General features: G+C 44.6%; 1 protein-coding gene across 3 annotated transcripts in view; it reads left to right on the top strand.

Annotated features, from left to right (window-relative positions):
• Positions 1-14,781, top strand: part of NSD2 (nuclear receptor binding SET domain protein 2) — a 99,271-nt gene that overhangs the window by 60,234 nt on the left and 24,256 nt on the right. For 2 of the 3 annotated variants that reach the window (XM_044267938.1, XM_044267937.1), the window contains exons 7-9: positions 1,406-1,524; positions 4,376-4,457; positions 5,966-6,087. In XM_044267938.1, coding sequence (XP_044123873.1) covers positions 1,406-1,524; positions 4,376-4,457; positions 5,966-6,087 — 323 coding nt within the window. Of the gene's footprint in view, positions 1-1,405; positions 1,525-4,375; positions 4,458-5,965; positions 6,088-8,666; positions 14,617-14,781 lie in introns of those variants that run through there. The other variant, XM_044267939.1, reaches the window with a different exon arrangement.

Below are 14,781 nucleotides of genomic sequence, written 5' to 3'. Positions count from 1 at the left end.
CTTCATCAGCACACTAAATCTGGAAGGATGGTCCTTTTCAATGACTGGCTTATTTAAGAATGAGTTAGGTTTTCCTGAAGCCAGATTGAACTACCCTTGAAGAGTAAGTGTGACTATGACTCTGTGTCACATTTTGTCATTTTGGACTGCTGCCGACTACTTAACTGACAGGAGGACAGGGTTGGTTTCCGGCTTCAGTGTATGTCAGGTGTGTTCCTGTCCTAGAGGCCCTCGAGCCTCCCTTTTAGGTCCTCCAGTGCCAATAACCAAGACGATTGGGCTGTATTGGTGGCATCAGCTGTCTGTGGCCTCAGTGTGAGGAATTCAAACAGAGGCCCACATTGCTGACTTCTGTACAGAATGCCTGCTATCTCATTTTGGGCACAGGGGAAGTTCTTATGTGAAGGGCTGTGACATCACCTCACCTGTGTGGAGAGGTGCAGGGTATCAGTTGCTTCTCGCAGGTCTCTGTAGTTCAGTGACACACACTGATGAGCTGGGAAAACTGGGTTGAGGGTGTTCTGGCAGGTCAGGCTGGCTGTGCCCTGTGCTGGCCGTGCATGGTCAGTGCTACACAGACCCCGTTGCTCTGTAAGCCTCTTCCCAGTGGGCCTTCATGGCTGGCCCATGCGGCTGCCTGTGGGCCGGCTCACGCTGTCATAGGGCAGCTGCTGAGGGCTCTAGTGGTATAAGGCCTCCACCTGTGGTGAGGCCCTGGATGGAGTGACCAGGGCGTGGCTAGCTGCACCTCCTCCTGAGGCACCACAGGATCTGGCACTCCTCCTGGCTGCACACCCCTGTCCCTGTGGGTGGTAAGGCTGGAGGATGACCCTGTCCTCCCACCAGATGTCTGCCCAGTGGTCCAGGGCTACACCCTGAATCTTGGTACAATAGGCATGCAGATAGAAATACTGGATCTGTGCTTGGAATAAACATTGGTGTGTTCGAGTTAAACACCTCTCTAGAATTTGCACTCTGACCTTACATCTCAGTTTTCTAGATCAGTACCTTAAATCTTGGATTAGTTGATATTCCTGGAAATACTAATGACTGACATAGTTAAACAACATGTAGGAAACCCTTAAGGAGTGTTGCTGCTTAACATGCTTCTTTCAGGAAATGTATAAAAAGTAGCAAGCTTTGTACTTTTTAAAGTTCCACTTAAGTTCCACTAGTCTTTAAATGTTAGGAAATTAGTGGGTTATATTTAAATTTAGTGCTATAGGATATTAAAATGTAATTATAACAAATACCAATATAATAATCTGTAGATTAGATAAGGATTTTCTAGTATTTGGTGGTATAGGAAATGGGCCCTTGCAATTTGCTGGCTGGGCTGTCATTGCTTTGGAGGGTGGCTTGTGGAGTGTTTTTCATGTAAGTTTCCCCTATCCCCCATACCAAGGTAATGTAAATGGGAAAAAAAGAAACCATACAAAGAGGACACAGGACCCTGCTGAAGAGGCTGAAGTTGAAGATGCACCCAGGAAAAGACTCAGGACCGAGAAGCATGGTCTTCGGAAGGTAATTATGCCCCAGGTGTGCCTGGGCTGGAGGAGCGTGTGCTGTGTGAGTCCTTAGTGGCCAGTTTTCTGGGCAGAAGCAGATCAGAGGCTAGGGGCCTTCCTCAGCGGGTACTGGTTTAGAGGCAGACGGTTGCTTCTCTCCTGAAACCCTTTTGACAAGGCTGCTGCAGAGGGCCAGTTCTTATCTGCCATGGACTTTATCACAAACTGCTCGTACTTGGCTGTCAAGGAAAAACATGCAAACACTTTGAATAATACTTGATGTTTAGATTTTATGGAATTGTATAGACCAAAGATTGCTCTTGTCTATAGGGCTATTATTCAGTGTGTAAATAATTGGCATGAAAACATCAAAATAAGGGATGTTTTTAGGGATTAGGGATAAGTTATACTTCAGTAAAAAAGTTTTTCAAAATCCATTAAAGGCGTTGAAAATAGATTTTATGAATTCATTCAGTTTATTAGTGATTCATGTTATTATTCATCTAATGGGACTACTAAGCAGGCCTGTTTGATGCAGCAAAAGAGTATAGATATGATATGCATAGAATATATGAGATACTCTTTCTCTCTCTATATATATACTTATATACTTATTCTCTTCTACTCTTACAAAAGAGTATAGATGTGCATAGACAGGAGGGCCCCAGGGCTCTCTAGTTCTAGCACAGTCCAGCAGGCATCAAGGGGCGAAGTTTGCCTGGCACCTGGAGGAGGGTGAGCCCGCTTACCCACTTATGGTGACTATATGAGTGGAGAGCGTGCGCTCTTTCCAGTGTGCTTTATGGCCCTGTGGTGTTGAGTCATGGACCTGGAGTTGAAACAGACTTTGTATCTTATGCTTGAGTTTATACAGAGTAGTCTTGTATCCGTGGTTTTGAGAAAAGCTTCATCCTTTCTTTTCCCAATCTAAATGAAGAAGTTCCTTTTTCTTTTTTTTAAGATTTTGTTTATTTATTTGACAAAAACAGTGAGAGATGGAATACAAGCAGAGGGAATGGGAGAGGGAGAAGCAGGCTTCTCGCTGAGTGGGGAGCTCGATGTGGGGCTCAGTCTCAGGAACCTGGGATCATGACCTGAACTGAAGGCAGACGCTTAACCAACTGAGCCACCCAGATGCTCCTAGAAATTTCTTTCTTTACTGTTTTATTTGGAAGAATGGAAAACCCCATTCCACATGCTGCTGAAGTGTGACCACGTGGCCCCCGCATCAGCTATCTTGCTTCTTTAAGGCCATTGTTGCAGGTCAGGGCAGCAGGCAGGCCCTGCACTATTTTTCTGGGCAAGAGAACATTCTTCCAGGGCACCTGTCGGGTGAAGTGGTTAGTGGTCAAGTATCTAGTCCGGAGAGAGGTAAAACGGACCTTGTGTCACTGTAACCAGGCGGCTCACAGCCCCCAGGAGCATCCTCTCTGCCTCCTGCTAGTCAGGCAGTCCTGTGCTGGTGGGCAGACTCACATCGGCTGCCTTGACATACTTGTATTTCATATTTACCTTAAAAACTTGTGGCCCTGGACATTTGAAATATCAAAATTTACGTTAAGTAGCCAGGTAGAAATGTTTTATTACCTAAGCTTGGGCAGTAGTACATAATACAAAGAGTAGTGGTGTCTCCCTCTGGTTGAGTTTTTATAATCCAGGTAGGCTGTATCCTGTATACTTCCTGGGCCTCTGTTACCTTGTCCACAGTCTTGTGACTGCTTACACCGGCCCTGGGCAGGCTGGGGAGTGGGCTTGGCATGCAGGGAGCAGCCCGGCCTGGGGACTGGGAAGGCGCAGGTGGCTGCATGGCCATGCTGCTTCAGGGCTGTCAGGAGAGGTTTTCTTTTTCTCTTTTTAAAAAAAATTTATGTATTTATTTTGAGGAGGAGAGAGAGAGCACAAGCAGGAGGCGCAGCAGGCAGAGGGAGAAACAGGCTCCCTGTCAAGCAGGGAGCCTGATGTGGGGCTCTGTCCCAGGACTCTGGGATCATGACCTGAGCTGAGGGCACATGCTTCACTGACTGAGCCACACAGGCACCCCGGAGAGGTTATTTTCTTTTTTTTTTTTTTAAGATTTTATTTATTTATTTGACAGACAGAGATCACAAGTAGACAGAGAGGCAGGCAGAGAGAGAGAGGAAGGGAAGCAGGCCCCCTGCTGAGCAGAGAGCCCGATGTGGGGCTCAATCCCAGGACCCTGGGATCATGACCTGAGCCGAAGGCAGAGGCTTTAACCCACTGATCCACCCAGGCGCCCCAGAGGTTATTTTCAACTCCTTCAGATTCTGAGCACTGAACGAAATGTTCCTGATCCCTTCTTCCCTTTGTGTGTGTGTGTGTGTGTGTGTGTGTGTGTGTGTGTGGTTCTTCTCAGTTGTGAAATGTGCTTTCTTGATGATCTTTGTGAGGTTTGTCTGGACCTTATCTCTGAATTGGAAATCCTCTGTGGAGGGAGTTAGGGAGTTAGAGCAGTGATGTTGGCATTGACTTCAGACGCCACTTTAGGTTGATGGAACAACCTCAGGAGCAGAAGGGTTGGTTTTTTTTCTCCTTCACACTCTGCTTTGAATTCAGGGGAACTTGGAGAAGCGTATGAAATGCGGCTCACATGAAGAGTCTGAGCAGCATGGCTTGTTTGGCTCCCCTACCCCTGCAGCCCCTCTATCCCAGCAGATGGCAGGGCAGGCGCTGGGGAGGGCCTTTGAGCTGTGGAAGAGGCGTGAGCCTGCTCCGTGCTCATGGAGTATGTGGAGCACATTTCAAAGAAAGACATTTCTGTTGTACAACGTTTCAGCAACCTGTGTTAGTTCACATTAGATTTTGTTCCCCTTCCTTTTCTTCTCTTTTTTCTTTTTATGTAATAACAGAGAGAGACGGTCAGTGACAAGACAGCCCGAACAAGCTCTTGCAAGGCCACCGAGGCAGCCTCCTCGCTGAAGAGCCAGGCAGGTAATGTGGTTAGTGCTTCTTCCTTGTCAGCTCTGCCAGGCACCTGGGCTGGGCTGGCAGCAAACAGGAAGCTGGGCCGGGGAAGGGCACTAGATCTCCTCCGAAGGGTCTGACGGCTAGTAAGGAGGAAGGAAGGTTCTCGTGCACCTGAATGTGTAAGTGGTTGCAGTGCTCCAGCTACATTTTATTGAAGTTATTTTTCTCTTGGTTTCTACTGGGCTTTATTTTCAGTTTAAAATTACGCTAAAGAAGTTATTTAAGTCGGAAATATCCAGGTTTCTTCCTTGACGGTGCCAGTAGCTGCTATAAATTCCACCACTTTTGAGTATCTGATCATCTATTTTCACTAAAAGTAAAAAGTAAGGATTAGTTATTTCTCTTTCACATGTTGAAGAAACTGGCTTCAAGTGTTTGTGAAAAATAACTCAAAGCAATGAAAGAAGTAGGCTCCCTTTCCCTCCTCATTGTCTTTTTGAAGTTTCTGACAGTTTATTACAGAGAGCCTACCATCTCCAACTCTTTGTTTTTCCGGTTTTTTCTTAAGAGAGAGGGTGGGGGAGGGGCAGGGGCGAGGGAGAGAGAGAGAACCTCAGGCAGACCTCACCCCTGCCCCACCCCGCTGAGCAAGGAGCCCAGCACAGGGCTTGATCTCATGACCCTGAGATCATGACCTGAGCTGAAACCACGCAGATGCCATCTTTCCTCCCTCCTGTCACCAACTCTTAATTAGGAAAACAACATTCAGAGGAGAAAGGAGTAAGTGAGAGTTGGAAATGGATTTGCTTTCCTTATTTTGCATGAGGTGCTATGTTGGTTTTCAAGTCAATTAAATGGACTATGAAAAGAAAGACATTTGTGAGCAATGTTGTGCCCGAGTTTTTGCATCCGAGAGACCACCAAGGAGCCAACACCGATGCAATCAGACTAGGGTTTATTTAACAAGCTTAAGCTTGGGCCCAAGTATACCCAACACGGTGGAGTCGGGACTTGGACCGAAGCTTAAGCTTGTTAAATAAACCTCCGTGTGATTGCATTGGTGTTGGCAGTTTAAACATTGAGTGGACATTTGAGGATATGAAGGGATTGTTACTTTTAAGAATGGCATAGTGGTCTTGTGGTTGTATTTAAAACTTTATGTTTCAGAGACATGTACTGAACTTTTTACAGGTGAAATGATGTTTGGAATTTACTCCAGAAGAATGTGGCTTCTGGGGATGTGAAGCTAGGTTTGGATGGAGCCGTGTTGTGATGGATTTGGGGGTTGGCCAGGCAGGGGAACATTGGAGTTCTCTGGACAATTTGCCTTTGTTTCCATTCAGATTTTTTCACAGTAAAAAGTTAAGCCTTTACTATAACAGAGGAGCCTGGAAAATTTATCCTTAGAACTTCATTTATTATAGGGGTAATTTTGAAGCAGTTAAGAGATTGAGGGTTTAAAAAAAAAAAAAGAGAGAGATTGAGGGTTTAAGATTTCAAACTTTACTTTATAAACCAAAATTGTTTTACAGCAACGAAACATCTGTCAGATGCATGCAAACCACTGAAGAAGCGAAATCGGGCATCTACAGCCGCGTCTTCCACTCCTTTTAGCAAAAGTTCGTCTCCTTCTGCATCCTTAACTGAGAATGAGGTAAAATACTAGTGATAGTGATGACCGTGGTGTTCATATGAAGGCCATTTAGTTGCCCAAGTTGAAGTGTGAGCAAAAGTGAGACTTAACAAGCATAACACTGGTGTCCTCTCCACAAATGTAGGTGAGTTTCAGATTCTTTCAACTATGTATTAGTCATGGAATGGGAAAAAAAATCACTATTTTAGTCTATTTGAGCACCATAGGTATACACACATGCACACAGCGTATGTATAAATGTCTGTGTATATACTTCAGTCTGGATGTAGTTTAACTGTTCTTGAGATCTGTGTTTAAAATGTGTTCTATTTAGCCCCACACTGTAATTAATTTTCCACATCCCAGCAAGTCTACTCTGGCCCTAACATGACACTGTCACTTGAGCTGACTCTGGTCATTGTGCACTCACCCCAGGCGGGGTGGAAGGTAGCTTGCCTGCTGTGTTGGATTCCTAGGCTCATGGAGGCATGTCCTCATGCATTCCATGGTTTGAGTCCTCTAAATTCTGGCATACCCTTAGACGCTTGAGTGTGGAGGTGAGTCAGAATCACCATGGTAATACGACTCCTCTATTTTCTGCATTTGCAGAATATGCAGTATATAGCAGAATAATATCTACCTGAGGCTATACCCCTCGTTGTATCATGACATCTGGACTTCATCACCAGATATAAAGTCTTGGCTGTTCTAAAAACAAAAAAACAGCCTCAGAATGCAAATATGACACTTTTGGGGAGTTTTGGATTCCCAATTTTAGTGACTACCCAAGGAGTTTATAATCAAGTTTTAATTCCTTACTAATTTGTTCCCTGTGATCCTCTTTTTCTCATTGTAGACATGAGTCCTGTTTATTTAGAATATGAGGAGATGCTAACCTTGGGCTTTTTTTGAACAAGACAGTAAGGCAGGGAGTGGATATACCCCTCACCCTATTGGGTAAGAAGGTGGCACTTTTGACCAGGTCTCTGCCACGGTCACTGGTGGGGCCTGACTGTTCTGCCGTCTCAGCCTCAGTTACTTCCTCACTCTAGATGCGGGCTGGGCCTTCCTGCATGAGGTGTCTTCCAGGGACCTGAGCCATCTGAGGTGGTATAAACATAGAGAGAGTTGCTCTGAGTGGGGTTTTCTTTGGGGGTTCACACCAGTGGTGGTGGGAAGCTGCTCATGTGTGGGAACTGGGGCTTTCTTATAGTTTGGTGTGTGTAGGTAATTAAACATTTCTTATGTTTGGGCACATTCGAGAAAATGCAGTATGAATTCTTCACTGAACTTCCAGGGGCTTATTGAAACATGAAAAAGACAAATTCTATATAAATTTTTTTCCTTTTTCCTTTTTTCTTGTCTGAATTATGATTAGTATCCTGAAAAATGAAGATTCTAATTCTAAAGAATACTAAAAGTAAAAAGTTTCAGGTCCATAGACCCTTTCGCTTAAAGTCGGCTTTTTAAAGAAGATTTTTAATGAGTTTTTCTGTCATTGCACTTTGATCCACTTTCTGGTTGAGTTTTTACTTACTCTGTTGTCAGATACAGTTGTAAGAAAAACTCTGAGGCTGAAAACAAATCTTTTCTGTCATTCCTGGTCAGAAACCGTGCCAGCCAAAGGTTTGGATTCTGGGCAGCACAGCCCAGGGCGGACACAGCCAGGGTGGGGTGAGAACAGGTGGGTCAGGGTTGGTGGTCTGATGTTCAGTGAGACCAGGGTGACTGGGGTCTTCCTGGGTTAGACATTTGTTCTGAACTTGGGAAGACTTCAGTGAAACATCTTATAATCATTAGACTTCATTGATTTTTTAATTTTTTAGAACTTCAGAACTGGATAGTTTACTAAATGTGTTCATATTATATATTAAACACATTAAAATCGTACACTGTCCTGCATTTTGAAGGTGATACATAGATCTCATAGTATGCATTCTATTGCTTATGTAAAAACATTCAAGTTACTAGGCCTTTTCTATCAGGCCACTTTTGAGTGGCTTATATAAATCTTTCATTAGCATTCATTTTTATAGAATTATATTGTTCATTAAACCATTTCAGGTGAGCGAAAAGCCTTATCTATTCTGTGTTACCACTACTGAACTATAGTCTGCGTTCACAGCGTATACCATGCTGAGTGCCTTTTAGCACGGGAGGCAGAGTGTAGGGTTCTAAAACAGTGTTCTGTAAACCACTGGTATCCTGTTCTGGTGGGAGTTGGGTGACCCTGGGAGCTGCTGTTTGGGCTTCAGACTCGCCCCTTACTTAGGTCACATGCCCACTGCATGTTTGTGTGTCCTGCTTTTTATCACCCTTGATTGAAATAAGGAGTTTTCACAGAGTTGGTATTTCAAGACATTTTAGGTCATCTGTGGTTTAAATTCTTCTCAAAAAAAGGTATATATGAGAAATAAAATTGATACTGGAATAAGTATTACATGGTACTATAGCACCCTAATGAAGAGAATAGATTAAAATTACACACTTGCATGACAAAGGCCTGTGAAGGAATTAATGTGATTTAAGTGTTTTGTAACTTCATTTCTTATTCCCTTAGTAGAGCAAATTCTTATTTTTTTCGCCTTCACTGGTAACAGCTTTTATGGGAGCCCACATCAGCCAAGTTGGATTTGAACTCAGCTGCCCTGTACTGCACTTAAAATGATGTAATATTCCAGGATGTCTGCTCCAGGTGGTGTATCGTCGTACACACTAAGGGACATTCCTATCACAGTCATTTTATGGAAGATGTGTGATAATCTGTTTTTACTGGTATTACTAACACATACAATGAAGAAAACAGATAACAAATTTTAAGACCAAGGTAAGATACCTAATCAAGGCCATTTACCTGATCACATTCATCTCATAATAGAAACACACTCATATTGCAATGATCCATGTAGATTTCACGTTGAAGGGACGCCCGTCACCGGGGGCTGCCCTGGGCCTGCGACAAGGACTCCGCGCCGAAGGGGCTGGTCTTGCTAGAGGCCACACTTGTCTCCTAGTTCATGACTTGCCGAGTTTTTATTGAAAAATGCTGGCATCTGCACCTTCAGAAACAGAACAAGCAGCACACACTAAAAGGAGTCCTCGTCAGCTAATTCCCATTGCCAATGGAATGTACTCAGTACTGTACATATTAAACTAATTTCCAACATAAAAGGCAGGAGGAGTTTTGATTCTGTCTTTTTTTTTTACTAAGCAGTTTTACTATGACACTAGTTACAGCAAATTTTTAGGAAAAATATCATTTACAGTATCATATGAGCCATTTAACTCCACTCTTGGTTCAGAGATTGGTGTCTTGGGGGCACCGCAATCAGGTTATTTATAGTAACCACTTCATCAGTCGCTCTTGTAGGACATCAGCCATCCCATTAAATGTCTAAGTCTTGGGTGACCACCTGGTGTCCTACCCCTGGGTGCCCGCATGTTTGCATGGTGAGACGCAGGCCTCGCTTGCCCTTTAGCTCGTGGAGGCAGAAGGAGTGCTGTTCACGTTACCATGTTAACAGCACCCGGTTCATTCCCAGCAGACTCTTCAGCTGTGTTCTACCCTAAATGAAAGTTTCTGACTACTACTTGTGTTCTAAACCGTTAAGTAATGTAACGCATGTTAAACACTTAGGGTGCCTGGCGCCTTGCAAGGACTCAGTGGTTCACTGTTGTGACAATAATGGTTATAACAATAAAAATAATAAAATCACCATCATTCCATTTTTATCCAAAAGTATAAATTTTGCTTTGGCATGAAAAGTGATCCTCTCGACTGCATTATGCACGTGGGGGTAAACTGAATCTAGAAGTGGCAGACACTGGGCTGGTTTGAGTAGCACTTGAGGGTCTGGCCTGTGCTGAGGGCTCGTTGGGTGGCTCTTCTTGGAGCTGGTGGGATACATGGCCTGCGAGGTGGCCCAAGTCATGCTGTTCCTAAAAGACCTTGAAAAAGTTCAGGAGTAAATGTAGGGGTCACAGAAAACTAATTATTTTATTTAAAAATGTGAAAAAAGGTCATGTAAGTGGTCCAGTTCAAGAAACGATCACCCCAAGTAGAGACTTGCCTGTAAGGCTTTTGACAAGAATTCATTTGAAACTATAGCATGATGAATTTTGAGTGGGCGGCCAGCCAGCTACCAACATGCATTAGGCACCTTAGAAGTTAGCCAGAGAGCAGTTGCTTTCCTCCGTAGGAAGAACTGTCAAAATGGCTGTATGGTATATCCTCTAGGCAGCCTAAAATTAGCATCAGCGAAGTACATAGGAGGGCATGGGGTGGGGACAAGGATGGGGGAGTATGCAGTGTTTCTCAACTGGGGGAGGCATCTTCCTCTGCTGGGGGATATTGGGAAGGTGGTGAGGTGCAGGTAGTGAGAGGGACAGTTCCACAGGCGGCAGAATTGTCCTCCAAATGCCAGCAGTGGTCTTGCTGGGGAATGCTGGTGGATGAGCAGAGCTCCCGAGAGGGCCCACCCATGGCTTCCTGAAGGTGAGTGGAAAGGGCTTCTGTTTGGAAAGAGCTTAGTGACAAGTAAGTTTTGTCTGCCAAGAGCACAAAAATTCATTATGCTACTAATTTAACATGAATTCCCTCATTTCCTAGGGAGGTCAGAATAACATTGATACATTCTAGTCTTGTCCTTTGAACCGCCTGTTGTTGAAGTGACTTTGGCTTAGACATAGAATCACTGTAGCGGTTCCATTTACGTGCTGCAAACTGTCTGCCATACACCGCATTTGTGTCTGGTGAGGGGAGATAGGAACAAGAAGGAACTCTCTAGTATAAAACATGAGCCTTTCACAAGGGGGTGAAAACTTGTCCGAGTATACAACAATCTACATTTCACTGTTCTAAAACTGAAAATTCCCCACTGTGTTGGGGGCACATTAAGTGCACCTATTAGCGGTCGGGGTCCCGCACTGTTTACCCACCTGCTGTGGGCTTCTGTGTCCCCTGTGGGGCCTTTCTTTGGAGTTGGTACAGAAGTTAAATGTCTGTCTCTGATGGTGTTGAATCTAGGTGTACTAGCATCAGTACTCTCTTTATACAATGTATCTGTTCTATCTCTGTCTCCCAACTGAAAATAACCTGTGTTTTTTAAGAGGTTGCTCCTAAAAACCACCAAGAAATCAAGGCCAATTCTCATGGCACGGAAGCACAGTTTCATGAACTAAGGCCACGGGTGTGTGCAGTGTGCGTGGAGGGGTCGTCTGTCTCACCTCCTCCAAGAAAGTTCATCCTGCTCCATTAGTGTTCTCTGTGAGGCTACCCCAGCTCTAGATGGGTCTGAGCCCAAGTGTTTCTCTGGAAGTTCATGCAGAAGCACAGAAAGGTTTAAAATGAGGTGTCTAGGGTTTGAGGAGTGGTGATAAGGGTGGTGCCATTTCAAGAGGTTTCTTTTGTTGGGGGTGTTACCTGCTTGCTCGCACTAGAGGAGAGGATGCAGGAGACTGTACGGAACCTGAACTGACTTAGCAGCAAGGTCAGCGTTCCGAGGGATCTCTTTGGCCAGAGTTGAGGGCAGAGTGGGGCCAGCATTTGCCCAGGGGCAGAGACTTGAATACCACCGAAGGTCTGTCTTAGCAGTGTCCCCAACAAGGAATGAAAGTAAGATTGTAAATTAGCATCTTCTAGTTTACCAAAACCAAAAATGCACCCACGAATGGGTGTAAAATTAAAGTGATAAAGAAATGCCCTCAAAGAGGGTTCTTGGCCAAAGCCTGACGTGAGTGGGTGTGGGGCCCTGCTGTGGCCAATGACGAGCTGTGATTCTGTGCGTCATTTCAGTAATAGTGTGAGCACACTTCCATGAAGCCCTCCATTCAGTTAGCCTGGCAGAAAGGGGAGGCTCGGCGAGGGCGTCCTTGGTAATTTAGCGGCCCCGTGTGGGGCCGAGCTGGCAAGGAGGCTGGGCTCCTGTCTGAAAGGGCAGACACCTGTACTTTGGCCAGTGGACTGGATTCCTTTCTTGCTTGATTTCTGACCTAATGTTTCTCCATCATGTCTAGCCCTTTAGATGATTAACTCATTTTGAAGGTGGTTCTGGTCCAGGTAGATCTGTGTGTGACCTGGTGAGGGCTCTTTATACTTGGTGCCAGGCTGTAGTTCTACAGGCTTTTTACAGTCCATACCTTCCTCTCCGGTTTCGAAAATCTCTAAACAGAGAGTGATTGCTGAAGCCTGCTGTTTATCTTGCAGAATATGAATCTGAGTGAGACTCTTTTGCTAAAAGAATTGAATCTCGTTAGAAAATAGTTCACAAAATGCTCCCTAATCTGTTACTGGCTTCTTACTGACTCTTAAAGATTCTTTTTCCCTTTTTCTCTTCTTTTCCTTTTTAAGAAATATACTGACTTCTATGCATTTTGGAATTTTTGGTCAGTGACCTCGATTTTGATCCCTTTAAGTACAGTTTTTGCTGTTTTACCTAGAATTAGAAATTACCACTAATCAACTTGCCGCTGATGGATGATCAGCCATCCTCAGCAGATAGAAGGTGGTGTGTACTATACTCATCATTCTCCTTATACTGCCTGGGGGAGGGGCATGCTCCTTTCTAGGCATTTTCACCAGCAAGGGCCAGCGTCCCACAATGTCAGTTTAAGAATCTGACAGGCCTTGTCGTCATGTTAGAGACCTTTGTGACTAACATATTGACTTTATAACTTTTTCTGGACTACGTGTAGCTGTTGAGTTTTGGCATAAAACTCTGATATTGATGTTAAAGCGTGCTAACCATTCAGGCATGTTGTACCTTTAAGGAATGACCGAAGTGTAGGGGTGGGGTGGCCCAGTCCAGTGGGGGTGTGGGGTTGGGGTTTGCTCAGCCGTGAGGCAGGGGCTTCATTCCTGTTTTCACCTGGCCACAGGGAGAGCACAACTTGTCTCTTGGAGCAGGCCAGCCCAGGCCCCTCCCCAGCCCACTCTCTATGGGATGGCCACTGCTGTGGGACATAGCTGGGGCAAAGTTGGGTTGATAGGATATTTCAGAGACTCATTTTACCCATGATCAGGGCCAGCCTTGAATCTGGAGCAGCAGTCACATGGCCTGATGCTGCGGCTGTGGTCAGCCACTTGGCTCTCACGGGGCTATCGGACAACACAGAAGCACCCAGGTTAGAAGGTGAAGCACAAAGACGGTGTGTGAGCTGGAGGTCTGTGTGTTCAATGACACAGACCTAGCCCTAGAATTTAGGGGCAGCTAGGACGGTTGTAGTTGATGTCATCTAGAAGGGTTGCTCTAATAAACGTTATTCTGAACTGTAGTGTTTTAGGTGATGAATGACTGATTTAAAAATTATTTTAATTCCACTCAATATTTCACTGTGATGTTAACTTGGAGGACCTGTCTGAGGTTAGTCTTGATTTTAAGCTCCTTAAATCTGTTGGGCACAGGATATTGATCATGTGTAAATCCAAAATACTGTGTGAAAGTGCTTATAGTTATTTCTTCCTTGACAAAAGCGTAACTTAAACATGAAAATAATGTTGGTTTATAGAAATATTTATTGTTCAAGGTCTGTAATTGTATTTCAAAAATTATGTGGTATTCAATTTGTGAAGGGATTTGTTTTGTCAAAAAATTTTTACAATCACTGTGTATACCACTGTCCGAGGCATAGGGCCCCTTTCCCATCACAGCAGAGAGGACTGGGATCCACATAAGTCACCCTAAATGGCTATATTGTTGCTAGAAGTTGGTTCAAATGTGTTCACTAGGTTACCTTATGTTCATTAATATCATCTTGAAAACTCCCTGTGATACATGTTAAGGAGACAGCAGTCCCTGCCCATAAAGTAATGTATTTGTAAGGCAAATAGGCAATTGGATACTATCACATATTAAGTGGGGAGTAGAGGAAGTATTTTCAGACTCAAGAAAACTTTGAAAAGTCAGGAACTAAGCTGCTTGGAGATCTGTGCTGCCAGCGTGGCTTTGGTGGATTCGGGAAGCGCCGGGAAAGTTCTTGACAGAGTCTGTGTCCGTTCAGTTACTCCATTGTTCTTTTTCCAAATGCATCCTACTGGATATGGAATAGACTGTAGATGTCGTAGACTGAGAGTTGGGACTGTGTTGGGACCATTCGGGTGAATGTGTCGCTTTCACAAACGGCATCTCCGAGTAAGTACTGTCACCTGGTGCACGTGGAGCCTGCAGCTGGAGTGAGGCGCGCCGGTGTGGTGCCCTGCGCACTTTGCTCCTCTTGCGGGTGGTGTGCTGAGCGCAGAGCCGTTGGATCCCTCCGACTGTGTGCTAGTTGTCTGTCCGGTCGCTGGGAAGGGGTTGGGCGGGGCGAAAGTCGTGATCTGCCGCAACCTGTGTCATGGACTGTAATATTGTAAGGTCTGTATTCTGTATGTGTATCTTAGACCCCAAGCAGGAAACAAGCCTCATGTGTGTCTTTAACATTTATATTTCCATTCAAAATATGTATTCAGTGTTGATTTCCTCAAAACAGACTTTGTTAATTTAGGAAATATCTCCAAGTGGAAACGTGCTTTTTCTGTAAATCTTAAATAAAAGGTGCTGTTCCTTTCTTTGACCCAGGACTGGTCTGTGTTTTCTGTCTTTCTCTCCATGCAGTTTTTCTTTTTTTTTTTTCTTTTTTTCTTTTAAAGCTTTCAATTTGTTCCAGCCACATTGAGGGAAGAACATGGGTTGGTGGGTAGGGAACCGGGGCTCTCTCCCCTGAGCCCATGTTGAAGGC

This window comes from Neovison vison, chromosome 11 (assembly GCF_020171115.1).
Source record: "Neovison vison isolate M4711 chromosome 11, ASM_NN_V1, whole genome shotgun sequence".
Lineage (NCBI taxonomy): Eukaryota > Metazoa > Chordata > Mammalia > Carnivora > Mustelidae > Neogale > Neogale vison.
This window is presented reverse-complemented; position numbering and strand designations above follow the sequence as displayed.